This window comes from Diadema setosum, chromosome 2, assembly GCF_964275005.1.
Source record: "Diadema setosum chromosome 2, eeDiaSeto1, whole genome shotgun sequence".
Taxonomy (NCBI): domain Eukaryota; kingdom Metazoa; phylum Echinodermata; class Echinoidea; order Diadematoida; family Diadematidae; genus Diadema; species Diadema setosum.
Genome location: NC_092686.1, coordinates 19,749,989 through 19,769,906, shown reverse-complemented (window position 1 = coordinate 19,769,906; position 19,918 = coordinate 19,749,989). Strand labels below are relative to the sequence as shown.

General features: G+C 39.3%; 1 protein-coding gene across 1 annotated transcript in view; it reads left to right on the top strand.

The window, feature by feature from the left end:
- LOC140240605 (GDP-fucose transporter 1-like) overlaps window positions 1–19,918 on the top strand; it is a 118,618-nt gene that overhangs the window by 88,876 nt on the left and 9,824 nt on the right. The window contains exon 5 of the mRNA XM_072320366.1: window positions 303–411. Coding sequence (XP_072176467.1) covers window positions 303–411 — 109 coding nt within the window. The remainder of the gene's footprint in view (window positions 1–302; window positions 412–19,918) is intronic.

Genomic DNA, 19,918 nt, shown 5'->3' with positions numbered 1-19,918 from the left:
ACTTGTGACATCGTCAAAAACAGGCCAATATTTTGATGAAAGTAGGTCATTCAGTGACCCACATTTTTGCCTATCTTAGTCCTAATTTCTCACTCAGGATCCCCATTAGTAAGTAGCTGGACATGGGAATATCTGCATCAAGTCTGAAATTTCTTGTGTGCATATGTTAAATCTGGCACATCTGAAATAGAAAGATGGTGACATCTGAAAGTTTATGAAGAGTTTTAACTCTGATATTCAACCCTTTTCTACCATTTTGTTGATGTACTATTGCCTCTTGTTATCATACTTTTCCCTTTTAGAGCCTGTCGTACTTCATGTTAAAGCAGACAACCTCATTCCGTGCCATTCTGTGCTGTGTCATCATCATAGCAGGATTCCTTGTGGGTGTTAGTGAGGAAGGATCCCTAGGTAAGCCAAACCCAATGTACAACTTGTATCTACTTCATATCGCTTTACTTGCCTATCATTTAACATTTGCCATTCTTATGCCGATCATAACTAACCCCAGTGACCAGGCAACTGCCCAGGGAGCCCTGTTCCTGCACTGTATATAAGACCATGCACATACACATGCTTCGTCTTTTTCTCTTTTTTTTTTTCTGCAAGGGCTATACATTTTGTATTTCCCCAGCAGATCTTCAACAGTTGAGACGAAATATCCTTATTTGACTCAAATGCACTGTTGCTTTTGCAATTATATATGTGACCCGCTACAACAAAATGATCCTAAAGTCGGGTGAGGTCGATTATTTGAAAATTGCATGACAAAATTCCCTAATCTTTCTGCTTTAAATTGATATATAACACATCTTATGTAAATAATCGGGTGCGGAGATATCGATGTTTAAAAGAGAGCATGTCGAGACGTATAAGAAATCCCTGTTTCGAGAAAAGCGCCCTAAAAGTTTTCCTTGCGCAATCGCGATCAAGGGGCACGTAGTCAGTTTTCACCTCCGGAAGGTAAACCCTAGCAACCCCCGAAATGCTCATTCAAGCACAGCGTCGGCGGTCTCCTCACCGACCAATCAGTGACCAGGATGCCAGGAGAAGCGGCTAGGCATAGCGCACCCCGCCCGCACGCACCAGTCGACTTAGCAGTGTGCGAGCTTCACGCTTCGGTTAGCGGCAAGCAGCAAACTGACCAATGAGATCACTCCGGTCGTTGTTAGGGGCAGAGCCTGTATGTGGCGCTCAATCCAAATTTTCGAACCGGTTTCTGCTTGGTTGAAACGCCAAAAACATGGCCCAGAAAAACGCTATTTTTTGGTCTTTCCTTTCATCATTTTGCTTCAAAATTTCGACAGATGATAGAAAACATGTCAGACTCCAATAATATGTCAAAATCAGAAAATCGTACATTTTGACCAATTATGATGCTCTGACTTCAAACTCGATTTTCACGGCTTCGACCGTGCGCGACTTTAGGACCTTTTTGTTGTAGCGGGTCACATATTATACCCCCACCCACACATAGTGTGTATGGAGGAAAATAAGAATTACTCTGAGGTCAGGTGGCCAGGTGGTCGGTTGGTCGGTTGCAAAACTTGTGGCTCAAACTGCTTTCTCATTTTTTGAGCAAAGTGATATTTTTTTTTTTCAATCAATAAAAAGCATACAAAAAAAATGAGGAATGAGCTAACTCCCTCAGGTCTAGGTGGAGGTATTAATCACATTCAGTAATAGTTCTGATTAAGCCTATTCATACCCTTGAAATTCCTGTTGTCTGTATTCTTTCTCTAATTTGCTGACTAGGAATTACAGTGCACTCGCGTTATAACGAACACGGGTATAACTAAGTAAAAATTCGGGCCGTAACGTTATCCACTTTATGTATTTTTATTGTTTATTTTCAGTTATAACGAAATTTCGATATAACGAGAGAAAACTGCCAGTCCCCAGGACTTCGTTATAATGGGAGTCCACTATATAAAGGCTCCATGATCGATAGTCGTGCCACCTAAACAAGATAGCAAATCAAACAAGTCTCACCCATCCATTCCGTTCTGGTGCATGGAGTGGGAGATAAGTACTAGCACTAAAGAGGATGGAAAAAAAAGACTGAATAAGTCCGAAATATCCAAATGTCTTCCCAACAAAATGGCGAAAACATGCCCCAAAAGAGTGCGAAGAGCAGTAAAGCTCCTGCCGACACTTCAAAATCCATAATGACCAAGTCCAAAGAGAATGCCACTGTGCATGAGGCAGCAGGCAAAACTCCCACCTACGCAGTCATAGTCAGAGACGAGGCCACAGTCCCTGCTGGATAATTTTTCATTCCATCACTTTAAACTCTTTTGTCTGTAGAGTATGGCAAATCATGGTGTCCAGTAAGATTTCTAAAATGGTACATACACAAATCTGAGGCTTTATTCAGCTCTGACCAATTATCACTCGGTGTCAACTCTCCTTATGGGGCAACTTTCCCAGATACTATCTTATGATGGATAGTTCAGGCTAGTAAATCTAGCAGAGAAATTGCCATACCTCTCACCCTCAGTCCATGCCCATGATATTACAGGTATCAGACTCGACAGTAGGGTGCAATTACTCTGCAATGAGCACCGTCCTCGCCAGGCGTTTTACGAGTGGCGGGGCGTAAATTGTAGCAGCCAATTTTGCGCCACACATAATTTCCAGTGTTGCCATGCTTTATATCGTGCCATGCCTCAGTTTTTTGTTTCTTCCCCCTTAAAAAAATATTTTTGGGCTTCCTTCAAACGCATTCTCGACAGTCGCTTGCTGGACGCTCGAGGTATGCGGTTTTTTGAGGGCAACTGTATTTTGGCTAGATCGTCAATCGCGTGCAACATACCCGCATCGCACGCGGGCTATTACCGATTCCACTTTACTTGCCAGCACTTGCGTGTGCACAGTGATTTGCCGTATTATACCACTTTCACCGAGATTCCGCTGCGCAAAATTTACATGCACTTCTCTCCAATCACTGAGAGTTGCCACTGTTACTATACGCGCCTAATCCCCTGAGCAGCAGATCGCAAAGTGAGCCATGTGCAAGTGATCCAGTAGGCAAAGCTGCCTACCCAACCAAATGTCGTTAACATCATTCAGAAACTTGAGGCTTGCATCCATGATATCAAAAAGTGGATGAGCTCGCATTCATTGAAGTTAAATCAGGAAAAGTCAGAGTTGTTATTTATTGGTTCCAAGGTTCTACTTGACAAGGTTAGTCTTCCTTCTTTGACGGTTGACAATGATGTGGTTATTGCTCCATCTAAATCATGTAGAAATCTTGGAATATTATTTGATTCTACAATGTCCATGTCTGTTCAGATCTCTGCTGTCTGTAAATCTGTGAGATATCAGTTGTGCAATTTGGGCATTATTCGCAAGTATTTAAAGGGGAAGGCTAGTAACTGATCAGTGGGAATCAGTGGAAATGCTGGGAGTTGATTGTTCCAATCCTTATGGGATTCATTCAAGAGTTCATTGTATATCTATTGTTGTGTGAAAATGATTTGCTTCAGAATGGTCTCATATTCAAGTAATGTGCAGTTTAATGCTTCCAGGTTAGCGTCCCTGGTCAGTGACGGAGCATTAATCTGCACATTACTTGAATATGAGACCGTTTTGAAGCAAATCATTTTCACACAACAATAGATATACAATGAACTCTTGAATGAATCCCATAAGGATTGGAACAATCATCTCCCAGCATTTCCACTGATTCCCACTGATCAGTTACTAGCCTTCCCCTTTAACTCGTTCAGCCACAGAAAAAATAGTTCATGCTCTTATATCATCACGACTTGACTTTGGTAATGCACTCCTATTTCAGCTACCACAATCTCAACTTTCATGGTTACAAAAATTGCAAAATTCAGCAGCCCGCGTTGTTACCCTTACCAGGAGAAATACTCACATCACCCCTGTTTTGTCCTCATTGCATTGGTTACCTGTTGAATCTCGCATTGTATTTAAACTATTGCTATTTGTTTTTCATTGCATACATGGATCTGCCCCAGAGTACAATGTTAATTTACTGACATTTTATAATCCTTCCAGATGTTTAAGGTCATCCAATTGTAGATTGCTTGTTGTTCCAAAAACGAAGAAATCGTGGGGGGATCGGTCGTTTGCACATGCTGGACCTTACCTGTGGAATCAGTTGCCTCAAGCTATCCGTCACATTTCGAATGTTGACTCCTTTAAAGTTGCCCTCAAGACTCATTTGTTCATGACCATTTTCCAGTAGAATTGTATATTATGATGTATATTTTTTCATTATCATTATTGTGTCATTCATCTTCATGTGCATGTTTGTGTAAGGATTTTTGTATTTCATAACTTACTTCTTGTACTGCGCCTTGAGCACGTTAACTATGTGGAACTGGCGCATTATAAGTACCCTGTATTATTATTATTATTATTACAATGATGAACATTGGGGTATTTTCGAACTGTGCAAAATGGAACATAAGTCTGAATAATATATAATTACACAATCCAGACTTATATCCAGAATATTTACTGCAAAAAAAAAAACATGAAATTGACATTTGTTTTGTCCGCGCAGCCAGGGCTCGACACTATAACGTCGGGCCACCCCCCAAAAAGTTCATGTAGTCAGAAATCTGAAGCAGTAGGAATAGGATGTAGCAGGCACATCATAACATGGTCATTGGAGATTGTAAAAAATTTTTTGCCTGCAGTTTTCCTTCTAAACTTGTGTATTTTTGTATTTCTTACAGTCTGTAGAGAGTGTAATTCTGGTGTCATTTTAAGCCACTAATTAATGGCCCTCCAGAATGCTATTTTCCTTTCAGCTTCAAGGGGGCGCTGCCCCCTTGACTCCCCGTCGGGGCGCTGCCCCTGAACCCCGCCCAATTTGGTAATCGCCTGTGAATGACTAATTACCTGCTGTCAAAAAAAAAAAATAACAAGAACCCTGTTTCAGGCCAACATTTCATTCATAAAATCAGAAAGTATGCGAAAAGTGTGAAATGTAGGTTGTAATTGCCACACACTTTTGTTCATAAAATGAAAAGTACTAATGCTACTTACGAAAAAAATCACATCATATGAAAGCTGAATAAATTCTCTATAACATTTGTGTAGACCTTTTGGGGATGCAAGAGCATGTTGTGTGAGAAAATGAGGTGGTAACATGTAGAAGTAAGTCTGCAAAAATAATTGTGACATAAGACGGCGTTCTTCTTAAAATTTGAGGGTGCCCTCACTCAGATTATTATGCAATATGAAAGATTAGACCATAAGCTTTCAAATGATGTATAACATGACACATTAATGTCAATCATAACAATCAAAATTGGCCGTCAACAATCCCATGTCTGCACTCTGCAAAATGTCTGAGCACTCTGGCTTTGTCTATGTGACAGAGATAGGGTTAAATAAATGATATTTAATACTATTTCGAGTGTTATAACCATGAATTTGATCATTAGATTTAAACATCAGAAAACATCTCGGGTAACAAATTCATTTTATGTTTGAGTATATACATAAGAATATTAAACTTATTCAATTGATATATTTTCAAAACATTCATTTTCAGAAACAAAGGCATTGACTACGCTTTATAATGCGAGTTTGTACAGAATCGAATTGCTCTTTTTTAAAGGATAAATGTGTCGTGTAAATTTGATTGGTGAGTATTTGCCCATACAGCATTACAACAATTCAAACTATACTTGGAATTTGTCAACACTGACAAATTAGGTGATCCAATATATTCGGAAATAAATGTTATGACCTTTGACCCTAATTTACCTAGAAAATACAGTGTCTGATGAAGTAGTTGTTATTTTATGAAAAAGATGTACTTGATATGGACTAAACGTGCAAAATGCGGGGGTGAAAGGACGTGTTTATCTTGAGCTATTGCAAAGAAAGTTACCGAAAGAAAGACATATCTCCCGACATTGAAGCTAAGCGTCAATTTCAACCAGGTCTTTGGACGTAATCCCGACTGCCAATTACAATATGGATCACAAGAACGATAGCCCAAAGTTTCATCTACAACATAGTAAAATCTGGGAGAAATTCACTGAAGGATAAATTAGCTAGTGCTCGATAAAGACAGTCATGTCATTTTTCATTTCCAGAAAAAATATACTCCTGAAGCAATAATAGCTCATTTGCACAGCCAAAATGGCGTCCGACCAAAGCGTCATTATTTTAGAAAATGATCCGTCTATCGAGGTCCATATGTGTGCAAAATATGACGGTGATACCATATACACTAATGAGATTACAGAAGGAAGTATATTTGACCTTTGACCCCACTTTACACAGCCAAGATTGCTTCTGAGCAAAAAGTTGTTATTTTGTGAAATGATTCTTGCAACATGTTCCTTACATGTGCAAAATGTGGGAAAGATAGGATGTGTATTTACTAAGATACAGGATTAGACTCTTTTGACCTTTGACCCTAATTTACCTACGAGTAGTTGTTATTTTATGAAATGATGTTCTTGACATGAACTAAGCATGTGCAAAATATGGGGTTGATAGCCATGGTTGTGTTGATCTATTGCACAGAAAGTGGAAGAAAGAAAGAAAAATAAAGAAAAAATTAAGGTATTGTATAGAAATTCCAAGGAGAAGCATAAAAGAATCAGAAAAAGATAAAGTTTGGAAGGGAGAATAAGAATAAATAAAGAAAAAGAAGAAAAAAGTGTTTTTTAAAAAAAAGCAAAAACCAGGGGTGAGGCTCGAACCCGGGACCTTTAGATTACAAGTCCGATGCGCTATGCAATGACCTATTTCATCCCCCATAGGCTCTGTGTATTAAGCAAAATGACGATACATCGAAGCCAAGTGCCAGTTTCAACCAAGTTTTTCGATGTGATCTCGACGTCGTATGAAAAAATGAAGGGCACACTTACGATGGCCAAAGTCTCAGCTACAACATATTAAAATCTGGGAGAAATTCACCGAAGGATAAGTGAGCTAGAGCTTGATAAAAATAGTCATGTCAATTTTCATTTCCGGAAAAAGTGCACTCCCATAGAGATAACACGTAAACTGGTCAAATTTGACATGGTTACTTTCAATTCATTTTTACGAGGTGATGCCGTCATCTAATCAAAATTTTGATGTTACATTGTGAAAGAGCATTTAATAACCTACAACTTGCTGAAATCTGGGTGAAAATCGGCAAAGGATAAGTGAGATACGCTCCAGTGAACTTGAAATTTGATGACGTCATTTTGAAAATTTACTTTTTTTATTTCATTAAGAAATTTGATATCTTATAATCATTTTTACAGCATCGCCAACCCATGAAATGACATGTTCAACTCATCAGCTTTCAGAATATGTAAAGAAAATGGGGGGTCACCGTCCATCCTGACGAGTAAAATTGGATTTAATATTGGCAGTTTTTTTTTGCATAGTTCCACTGTATATCGCCATTGACGTGCGCGCGGAATTTCAACTTTGACGGGCCCATAGGACGTCATATTGAGTCGCATTGACTTGAAACTTGGTAGAATTATTCCTTGACATGTAAGACATCTGATCCATGTGAAAAAATGGGGAATTTATATTGCATACGAGCTGCCCGTGCGTATATGTGCGCGTACTCGTCCGTCGATTTTTTTTTGAAATGCTCTAAATGACCTGAAATGTGTCCCAAACAATTTTTAGCTCGATTGGAGCATGCTAAAATTTCAACGCGCGTATACGTGCTCGTTCACGATGAACGTGATTAAATCTTATGAAATATATAAATAGAGCTTGACTTGAACTATATGAGATGTAAATTTCATTGAAAAATTCCATTCCGTTAATGAGATATGAATGTAAACGTGATTTCAGATAATGACATCATAATGACGTCACGATTGACTGATCACACTGATACACTAGATCTTAGGACGCCTTAGGACGTGATACATATATGGTATAAGTTTGAAAGTGATAGGTGGAAGTTAACCTCTGCACAAGATTTGAGGAGAAAGAAATAAAGAAGAAGAAAGAATCAGTACAAATACAATAGGTGATCCGAGAGGATACTCGGATCACCTAATGAGATAAGATTAAACTGTTATATGACAAAATCAAAACCTTAATTGGTAAAATACCTTTTAGCCTATTGATTACTCCAATATTTCTCAAAATTCTTTTGTTCATCATGGCTACATGCTTTTTCCAGTTCAAATTGCAGTCAGTATAAACCCCATAAAAATTGTGTATATTCTACTCAAGATAATTTTACATCATTTATTTTTACACCACAAAATTCCAAATCCGGAAACTCTTTTTCTTACCTTAAAGGTAGGGAATCCCATTTGCATGCCTTAAATGAAGAGTTGTGTAAACACAGTGGTATGTTGAAGAGAGTATCATTTTAGAAACTCCCATAAAGTATTGAAAGTGGAAGGTAACATTTAGTACATTTTTATTGACCGTTAGATTTTGAATGGAATTTTTTTCGGGGCTCACCGTAAATTCCAGTACATTACTAGGCTACCTTTGCAGACCCATGCACTGCATGTGTGTCCATCATGTATATTTTGTGAATAAAGTTCATCAAAACTTACAAACATTTCTATATACATTTTTGCCACACACTCTATATGTTATTACATCAGCTCTTATACTTTAAGATTTGTGTTTATAGATAAAAAATACAGAAGACTGCAACAAAAAGGCTTAAGTGTGGCTGACACACAGAACTACTGAGTAGTTGAGTTTTGTGCATTATTCAAATTGTAGATAACTGTTGACTTCCAAATTTCTAAGCAGTGGCCTAAACAAGTCCCCTGAGGTTCATATTTAATGTTTTGCTGCATTTTGGAAGTTCTGTAAAAGGTATCCCCTACCTTTAAACAAATATACTTTGATTTTTCAATATTTACAGTTAATCTGTTATCACAAAACCTGTTTGACAATTTAAGTAACTCATTATTCAAATTATTTATCAACACATTCAAATCAGGATAAGAAATCAATAAAGTAAAATCAGCACATAAAATGAATTTTAAACTGTAAATTGACATGTAATGTGGGAAAATTATCTATTACAGTATTTGTCTTAAGAATTTATCTTATCTGTAATCTACTCAAGCTCTATAGCATTGTCATTGGAAGCCTTTTCTGATCCACATTTTCAACAGAACTAAGACAAATTTTCACACACTGGAAAAATTTGCATTCAGAACTAATGAACTTTGCCCTTGAATGTACCTTTTTATAACCTGATGATTGCGATGTAGCAAGAAAGGCAAAGCTTGTCATTGTAGTTGCCAAGCGTTTACTGAGTGCCAGGATTTTGATTAGGAGGGACAAACTGGGGGCAGGACAAGTTAAATGGGGGTGGGGGAGAAGGGTTCTGATCAATCAACTTCATAGACTGTGATGTGCAAAATATGTTAACAACATACAATTGCCCCCTACACTAGGATAGGCATCCATTCACACTACTGTTACCAAGCAAAGTCTGTGATAACATGCAGCTGTATGCAGATTTCAAAATTGTCTTTATTGTATAAATCACCTCTTCAAATTTCATCACCTGATTGCTTTAAGCAGTGCCACTAGATTTGACATATTGCACTAGGCAGTGCCATATTCAACTGATGGCAACAGGCCTCTGGGAAATTCCAGCATTACGGACATTACATTGAGATAATTCTTTTGTGACTTTGTGGGCTTAATTCAACAACTCACCATAATCATTCTTAATCCATTCATGGTTTATTCTAATCAAGTCATCCTGAATGTTAACAGTCCGAGTTTTGATCAGATAGACCCCGTTTACAGTGCGGGGCCGGGCTCGGCCGCGGCTCGGCCGCGGCCGAGTCCGGCCTCAATTGCGCGGCCGAGGCTCGCAATTTTGTCCGTTTACACTGCTGGGCTCGGCCGCGCTTTTGATTCAAACCTTTCAATATTTTGTCGTAGTGGCGCTCTGCTTGTAAACAAACGCAATTTGGTATAGCCTGGTTTTCAGACCCTTTGCCAAATGAATTTCGTGGCGATGAAGTCGCCGTTCGGGCAAAGGCCTTTGCCGAAGGAAAAAATCCTTTGCAGGACAAAACCACCTTAAACTATACTAGTTTTCGACGTTGAGGGGGTTAATATCCTGAACAGCGAAAGATACAGGCAGAGGGTTTGGAAGCCAGACTAAAACTGGCCGCGCAATTGGCCGCGCATTTGGCCCAGTTTGCGTTTACACCAAGAAAAGGCCAGGCTCGGCCGCGGCTCGGCCGCGGCCGAGACCACCTCCAGAGCGAGGCCAAATGCGAGGCCAATTTTGGCCTCGCATTTGGCCTTTTGCGCGTTTACACTGAAGCGGGGCTGGACTCGGCCGCGGCCGAGCCGCGGCCGAGCCTCGCACTGTAAACGGGGTCTTACTGTAAATCATTTGGTAGATATTACACAAAATGCTTGCCATTACGAACATTACATTTTTTGGACACGATAATCTACCTCCATTTAGATGTGTTGAGATATTTATGAATCAGAGCATCAAGTACAAGCAATTTTCTTCTGAAATTAATGCTCAGGTCCTGTTTAAGTTGTAGGTTGATAATATTATTGTGTACAACACATCCAGCATTTACTCTACAGGTTCACAAATGTAGCGTTACGGACATTACATTTTAAGCATTACAGACATTACAACTTTGTCCACTTTTTAAAGTCCCAATATTCATATTTTAACACAGTTCATATCTCAGACATGGCTAATATTAGTGTTTTTTTGGTTTAGGCATCAAGTAAAAGCATTTTTTTTCCTGAAATGAATGCTCAGATCCTGTTTAAGTTGTAGATTGATTATTGTGTACAACATATTCAGCATTTACTCTACAGGTTCACAAATGTAGCATTACAGACATTACATTTTTAGCGTTATGGACATTACAACTTTGTCCACTTTTTAAAGTCCCAATATTCATATCTTAACACAGTTCATATCTCAGATAAGGCTAAAATTAGTGCATGTTTGTTTGGTGTTTTTTTTTTGTTTTTGTTTTTTTTGGGGGGGGGGGTTCATTCGTAACCCCAAACCACTTAAATGCTGAAGTGTTGCTGATTACGGAATGAGAGTCAAAGATTGTGTGTTTTTACAAAAATTATCAAAATTTTTGCCTCAATATGGGGCTTTTTAAGAAAAGAATGCTTAAATGCACTTTAATTGTATCAAAATACCACTCAAATGAAAGGACTTGACAAATTTTAGCATTTGATACTAAATTTGTCCCTGTAGCTCATATATTTTTTAAATTACAGCAGATTTAGGATTTTTAGGGAAAGTAACATATTTTGCGGAATTGCCCCTCTGCAAAATAGACGTACAAACCCATGATACAGATAAATGCTCCCACAGAAAATGAGACAATCCAATGTAAAACTACATAGAATTATTTTTGATTCACTCCAGTTTCAATCATATCTACAAGTAATTATTTCAAGAATTACCAAATCAATCTATTGACAAAGGAGGAGATTCTGCAAAGAAAGAGGATGTTTGCATGATGCTCTGATGATACGAAGTGGGCACAGCTACAAAATTGAAAAATAGGTTTGTGGGAAATGGGGTCCCATTACAATGTCATATTTTACTTCTCATGTTAGAGGCCTTATGTGGTTGTGGAAATGAGATATTTTGGTGACATCATTGTGTTCTGAGAACTGGGAGCTTTCCAACTGTGACCTTGCATCACAATGCCCTCAAAAAGGTAGGATTCTTAGTTCACATCAAATTCTGAAATAGCAGATTTGTGGCTTTAATTGATGTTCCTTATCTACTAAGATAATGACAGAAAATAAACATACTACTAGGCTACTTTTGAAAAATGCAAGGTTCTTCATTCTGCTCCAGGGTCTGTTCAAGTGCACTGAGTCACCCTATATTTTGTGTGAAACAAAATGGGAATTTTAAACACCATTGCAACCTCTGTGAGGGGATGATCAGAGAAGTTGAGGTGTAATTAGTATCACACTTACTAGTGACTGCCTGTAAACTTTATGTAGGGTTTTCATGGACACTTTCACATTTCTCGTGGGTATAAATCAGAGAAAAAGCAGCCTTGGGAGTGGGGAAGAGGTTTACAAAAACAGTATAACACTGCCCATAGTGGATTTTGTGCTTCTAATCTTGAAATATAGATGTGAAGGGGTAATTCTGTCAGAACACAATTAAAGGTGCACAGTCCCGGTAGTGTAGAGGGTGCTGTTGATGATACTGCTGATCACCGTTAGCATTGATATGAAGATTACCGAAGTTGAGCTGTCATCAAGAGTAAAGTGCGTAGGTGTTGCTAAGTAACGTTGCCTTCATTGTCTTCGCGCATCGCGCAGTCTGTAGTAATGCCAAGGTGCGTGCATATGTGCTTGTTATTATGACATCACAAAAGAAGTTTGCTAAAGCTGTCATCCCCCTCAGCCGAATCATGAGCCGAACTGTGATCGGACCACTGACTACAGTGAATCGGACTTCTTCAGACTCGGGGAAGTCGGGGAAGTGGGCCAAAGAGTAAGCGCTAAAGAGGAGTTGATAGCGTAGGTCTCTATAGGAAACTTGCGCAGTGCGCCCGCGTACGCATTTGACTAAAACACCGGGACCATGCACCTTTAAAACCCCCAATTAGCTGAATTGTCTCAAAATGCTTTTTTCAGGCTAGTGGCAAATCAGATTATGTGAGTTCTCTTTTTTCTTTCTTTCTTTCTTTCTTTCTTTTCTTAGGTCACCTGAGCCAAAGGTTCAAGTGAGCTATAAAGTTTTCACATTTTCATCTTCTTCTTGAAAACACATGACAGGTTTTCACTGATTCCTTAGTGATAAGTGACTGTACTTTCAAGTTTGTTTGTGTTAGATTAGGGGATAGGCTGAAGGGGGAACCAAAATGGGGCCAATTTTTACATTTTTATCTTGAAAAGGTATGGTCAGATTTTCACCCAAGTTGGCAGGGATAATTGCTAGGGTGGTCGAATATAATATATCTGTGCGAATGGCACCATTCCCCACTGTAATAGAATTAGAGCTTACCTACATGTCTGTAAGAACTGGGGCCCTTCGGGACAGAATTAACCAGGCAGTCCATGTGTCAACGGAATAACCAATCATTTACTGGTATCAAACTCAAAAAGAACAGGAAAAAAAGCGAATTTGCGTAGATTCACAGATTATAAGAGAAAAAACATCTCTTATAGCAACCTCTTAAATGCCTACGACTTATATATTAACCTTAGAGCTCCAATCCTATAACTGATGTGTGTACATACTATCTACAACAACTTAAGGACGTTCCTCAGTTATGTTTGTGCGCATCGTAACTGAAGAAATTGGTCAGTGATGTCACAATAAACAAGCATTTGCCGCGCGCACTTAAAGGGAAAGGCTAGTAACTGATCAGTGGGAATCAGTGGAAATGCTGGGAGATGATTGTTCCAATCCTTATGGGATTCATTCAAGAGTTCATTGTATATCTATTGTGTGAAAATCTTTTTGCTTCAGAACGGTCTCATATTCAAGTAATGTGCAGCTTAATGCCCCGTCACTGACCAGGGACGCTAACCTGGAAGCATTAAACTGCACATTACTTGAATATGAGACCATTCTGAGGTACCAACAACAACAACATATTTTTTTTAAATTCGTGAGGACTGCCTCACTTTGATAAAGGAGCTTAAAGGTAGGGGATACCTTTTACAGACCTCCCAAAATACAGTGGCGAAAGCTCTATCATCGTTCTCGGACACACACACACGCACACGATGTATACAGGTTATATACAGCTTGCGCAGGCTCGGGTCGCACACACAGAACTCTATACAATCTGTGGTAGCACAGTGGGCATTCTCGCTCGCCCAGCTGATCATTCGCGGAGACATGATACACGCACTATGGGTACCGAGTACGGGCAATATATCGCAGAGAGATATGTGTATGCATTGAGCCTGTCGCTGTGTTGCATTGCGTATCATGATGCGGGAAGCTACGAATGCAGTATTTTATTTCCAAAACTGCAGGATCCTCTGCAGCTCAGCTACGTCATTCAGTTTACTCTCAAGTCGCGTATCATTGTACTCGGACTGTTTAGCAGTGATGTCGACAGCTAAATATCCACTTAAATGTTGTCCTTGCCGATCGTGCCTTTCCATATCAGATTACAGGCTTGCGCCTAAAGGTGTATGTATTGACGATGGTTACATGAAACACACTATCTGCGTGTACGTGATATGGGCTCTCATATGGTAATACACGGCTCGGTCATACAAGGGCATTTACGTACAGTTTGCCATTGGCGTGCCCAAATGAAAACAGTGAATGCTGTTATTTTATTGTATTTTGCACAACTACAGGATGCTATATATGCAGCTCAGGTACGTCATTTAGTTTGCTCTCACGTCGGGTATCATTGTAGTCAGACTGTTTAGGACGGCTAAATATCCACTTAAATTTTTATCCTTGCCGATCATGCCTTTATCAGATTACACGCGCCGCTGTCCATTCGTATATATTGCATAGCTGTTATAAACATGAATATTCATAAGACACGTGCGGACGTAGGGGAAAACCTCGCTTTGCCGACCGCCTATTTTTGAAGTTACAAGTGGAAATTAAATGGGTGATTCTATAGTCCGTCACACCAAGTTTTGGTGATAAAAATAAAAAAGATGGAGCAAATGAAGACAAAAATCTTCTTTTTCCCATAACGTGGGAAAAGAAATATTAAAGAAAAAATATGAGTCCCTGAGACCCATGGATACCCACGGATGGCTACTTATTAAACCTATAATGACTATATATCATCTCCCCTCCCAAAATAATATTTATTAAATGATGATACAATAATAGTATTCATATAATAATGATAATAATGATAATGTACAGTCTGAAGCAGATAAACGGGCAAGGATATGTAAACATATTGTTGTTGTGTGGGGTTTTTTTTAAATGACGTGGTAAAATGAATATTATTCATGACATACGCCACTTTTCAGCTTTTTCATGAAGAGAAAAGATGTGTGTGCGTTCGGGCCAGATAGGGCTCATGTATTTTTTTTTTCAACGGGCGTCGAGACTGAGGGCGAATGGCATGGGGAAGGGGGAGATATGCAGGGCAAAATGTCAATGGCACCCCCCCCCCCCCGTGCTTCTTTGCCCCCGAAGAATCTATGGGCAAAGAAGACAATCCTCGAATTTCCACGGGTGCTGCTAAGTTGATCTGTGATAACAGCAAGCGGGGCGATTTTAAAGTCCCATTCCATGGACCGGCTCCTCAGCTCAGGTGTTAGGAGGGGATGGCCATGGGTAGAAGAGGGTGCAAAAGAAGAAAGGAGAAAATAGTAAAGTTCTTTCTTTTTAACTACTAAAAACGCGGCGAAAATAATATTAATAAATTTTTTTTTAAATATGAGGCCCTCAGACCCGTGGATTTCCACGGGTGCTGCTAGTTTAATAATAAATATGTGCAAGGTATCATGACTGAGAAACCACTGAACATGTTTAGTGTTACGGTATACTTAGTATACATGGAGTCATGTGTGAACATGTGTGTGTGTGCGTGTGTGTGTGTGTGTGTGCATGGTAAATTTCTTGATGCAAACTACCCTGGGTCCCAGGGTTTAACAGGTAGTTTGCAGGCACAAACCCTTGTTGAGCGTAAAGGAGTCTGCGCCAAGACTACTACATGCACTAACTGCCACTGTCCCTCAGACTGTTGGGAGACGCTACAGTACAGGGCCTATGGGACAGTGTAGTCTTGGCGCAGACTCCTTGACCAAAAACGAGGTTTTGAACCTGCAAACAAGCGGTCTGGCAACCCCTTTCCCGACCAGATATTTTGTCAGTTTTTATATTTGATTATGTACGCCCATAGGACATTCATTTAGGCCAAGTTTGGTCCATGGGCTCCATGGGGTAAATTACACCCGCCCGAGGGCCTTTTCGGGGGTTCCTGGGGGCCGAACCCACCCTCAGGGACCAGGCTGACGCACATTTTGTTAATGAGGAGGGTGGCCCCAACAACTCTGAGGGGTCAAACCTTTTGGGCTTGGTTGGGTAAATTGACCAGCAGCCAGCTCCTGGTCTATGAATGCTGGTGTAAGAAGGATGGCTCGCTGTGAATGATGGATGGCTCGCTGTGAAGGATGGTTTGCTGTGCCTACGTGTCCTTCATTTTATTTCATTTCTCCCTCTTTTACTCTTCTTTTTTCTCCCAAGAATTATTTTAAAAAAAGAAAATACATACACCTCACAACAAAAAGAACCACATGCTAGCAACCTTCATAAATGTTCATTACCAGCAAAGAATAAAGAGAAAAAATGCAATAGCATACAGAGGCGAAGAAATTGTATGCGGTCTCTTCGGTTTGAAGAAACTTGACACCCCGTCACACCCCTCTCCCCTTGTAAAAATTTCCACAAAACCAGGTGCCAGACCCAGGTGCCAGACGAAAGAATATGCGCACTGTAATTCTGTTAATAAACAGCGTGTAAATAACCTGGAAATATCGATCAAAGAACTAGCTCAGGAGTTGATTTAAAGGAATCATTGCATAGATATCATGATTCTACAACTTATCTTTTGGCCCATTTAGTAGGAAACATCGAACAGTCGATTATAGTGTGCTTGATTGAATATTTTATATGTTCCCTACACAATAAAAAGAAATTGATTAATCACTCGATTAAAGGTCCAGTTTACCTTTGGGAGCAGTGATTTCAAAAATGTTCAAGATATCACATTTGATGCATATGTGTAGGTGTGTTGTATCACAAAACATCCTACCATATAAGATTTTTGCAATAAAGAAAAGAAATTGAAATACGTAGGAAAATGATGTTTAAAATCCACTAAAATGAAATTGCCTAAAAAACGTATGACTGTGTTTTATTGTAAACAATAATTGGAAACACCCTACAAAGTTTCGCATCTGCTCACACAAAAGCTCTCATGAAAAGATGACAGTATTCCCCCTCCCCTCCTGCTGGGTAGTGGAAGTGTCCATAACCAGCACAGCAAGTTTTTGGAGGTACATACATGCACTAGCTACACATTCATTGGAGAGATCTAGCTATCAATCAACGCTGAACATTGCATAGTTTGGAATCTTTATCGTGCTGGTGACCAGCTTGGTACTTCGGCATGTGTCGTAATGTTATGTTTAGAGCCTCTAGGTCTCATACATGGGCGAGTTTATTTCAAAATTATATAGCTAAAAGAGTGGCGGATCCAGGAATTCTATAAAGGGGGGGGGAGCGCAACTAATATTTCTGGTGCTACTTCCAGGTTCCATTTCATTTTCTTCTTTTTATTTCTTTTGTTTTTAACAAAAAATAAAGGGGGGTGTGCACCAGTTGCGCCCCCTCTTGATCCGCCATTGACAACATTACTGTTTTTTACTTCAAATTACTGCTTTTTAGCTTTAGCATTAGCGATTTGAGGTCAGAGAGGTTGGCATCTCTGCGATATCTATAGCACAGGGACCCACTCTTGACATCCTATTCTCAAAATTCCTTACTATAGCTAATCAAGGAATTTTTGCAAACAATATGAAGTTCATTCATTGGATACTAGACACAACATACGTAAAGCCATGACGCCTGGCTTGTCCCTACTTGTATTAGATTTTTAAAGCTCGCGTGCCTGTAACAGAAACATGTGGCTTTATCTCCCTTTCTTTGTCATGCCTATCTTTTATTTTCTGTCTGTTCCATCCCTGCTTTCGTTCTTGTCCTTGTCGTAGTCGTTGTCATAATCCTTTTTTTTTTTTTTTGATTATTTCGCCTGACATCAGAATATCAAAATTTTTCATACATGGAGTCCGTGACAGATCTTGACATGCCCTCACTTTCTAGAGTAATTCACATATTGTACAAGCTATGCTTTTCTAGTGAATTCCTCTTTTCCATGTAGGGTTACAAATTAAGATTGTATTGCTTACTTGTTTATTTATCCAAACCAAAGTTGATATCATTATAATATTGTACTTATGTTTTGTTGAAACTTACGTGTTTCAAAGTTCCTTTAAAGGGACTGTACAGTACTGGTTGAGGTGGGGATTCATGTTTTGAACATTCCTAAGTTAGATAATGAAAAGCCTCTTATGAAATATGAAAGAGCATGTAATTTTAAGAAGGATTCAACGTTTATTTGATGAAAATTGGTTTTCAAATGGCTGAGATATCAAAACTAGAAATGTCGCTATGGCGACTGATGCCTCCGCCATAATGCATGATTGTCCCAATAGGCGTATAGTACAATGTCTTCACAATGTGTGATCCATGACAGTTTCACATATCTGGCAAAATATTGAAATGACAGGTTTGTCAGAAATGTCTTGAACTGGGTTTGCTATAATTTTCTAAGAGTGCAGGTACACATATTTGGGGAATTTTGGGAAAGTTTATGCAATGAGTAATTTCCAAGGTACGAAGAAAGAGTGTGATGACCTTACAAAATAGATTTTTTTTTTGGGGGGGGGGGGGGGCATTGAAACCTGGCCTTTGACCCTTAACCTTTGACCTTCTGGCTGGAAATTTCACGGAGAATCTCCATTAGGTAATGCATGTATTAAGTTTTGAAACTAATAATGCAAGCATTGCATATACTAGTATATGAGGGAAGTAGTAAAATTATGAGGAGTTGACTTTGACCTTTGACCCCTGACTATTGACCCATGACCCCTAAATTCCCTAGATAATCCCTGCCAGACAGTACATGCATATGTACCAAGTTCCACGAAGATACATTGAAGCATTTGAGAGAAAAGTAATATTGCAACATTTTCACCTAACCTTTGACCTTTTGACCTTTGGCCTTATGACATGAAACTCTCTCTGGAGAATCTTTATGCAGTAGTACAAGTCCACACCAAGTTTCAAGAAAATACCTTCGGGCATTGCATAGATATGGGGGAAATTGCAACATTTGTAGCATTTGACCTTGACCTTTTGACCTTTGACCTCTTGCCAATGTCACTAAAATCTACTCAACTAATTGTCCCATCATACATCATCCTTGGACCAAGTTTGGTGAAAGCTGCTTCATCCAGTTTTGAGTTATCACGTAAACAGATAAATTTTAGGATTTGACCTTGATCTTTGACCTTTGACCTCTGTCTGATTTCACTGAAAAACTAATTAAGTAATTGTCCCATCATACATCATCCTCCAACAAAGTTTGGTGAAATTTGCTCCATCCAGTCTTGAGTTATCGCGTAAACGGATACAATTTCATGATTTGACCTTGACCTTTGACCTTTGACCTTCAGCCGATTTCACCCAAAATCTAATCAAATAATTGCCCCATCATACTTCATACTTGGACCAAGTTTGGTAAAATTCCAGTAAATATTACTCAAGTTATCGCGTAAACGAAAGCGGACGGACGTACGTACGGACGTACAGACGGACGGACGGACGGACGGACAACCCGAAAACATAATGCCTCCGGCACCACTTCGTGGCGGAGGCATAAAAAGTGCTAATAATAAAATGCGACATGCTACAACTTTATTAGGATCTCTTTGTTTCACCTTGTTTTTTGATATCTCAGCCATTTCAAAACCGAATTTCATCAAATAAACTTTTGATACCCCTTAGAACTGCATGCTCTTTGACATCTCATAGAGTGGTTTCTGAATATCTCGCAAAACGTTAAAAGCTAAATCCTCACCTCGACCAGAACTGTACACACCCTTTAAATGTTTTGTACTCATGTAAGCATTATGTATATTAATTTTTATGCCTCCACCACGTAGTGTCGCTGGAGGCATTATGTTTTTGGATTGTCCGTCCATCCGTCCTTCCGTCTGTAATCAATTTTGTGGACAGCGTATCTAAAAAACGGTCATAGGTATCCTAATGAAACTTGGCATGTATATGTATGAGTGGGTGAAGTTATGCCTATCAACTTTTGGGTGCACATGTTCAAGGTCAAATGCTCAAAATTTCACTATTTCCCCTATATCTATCAAT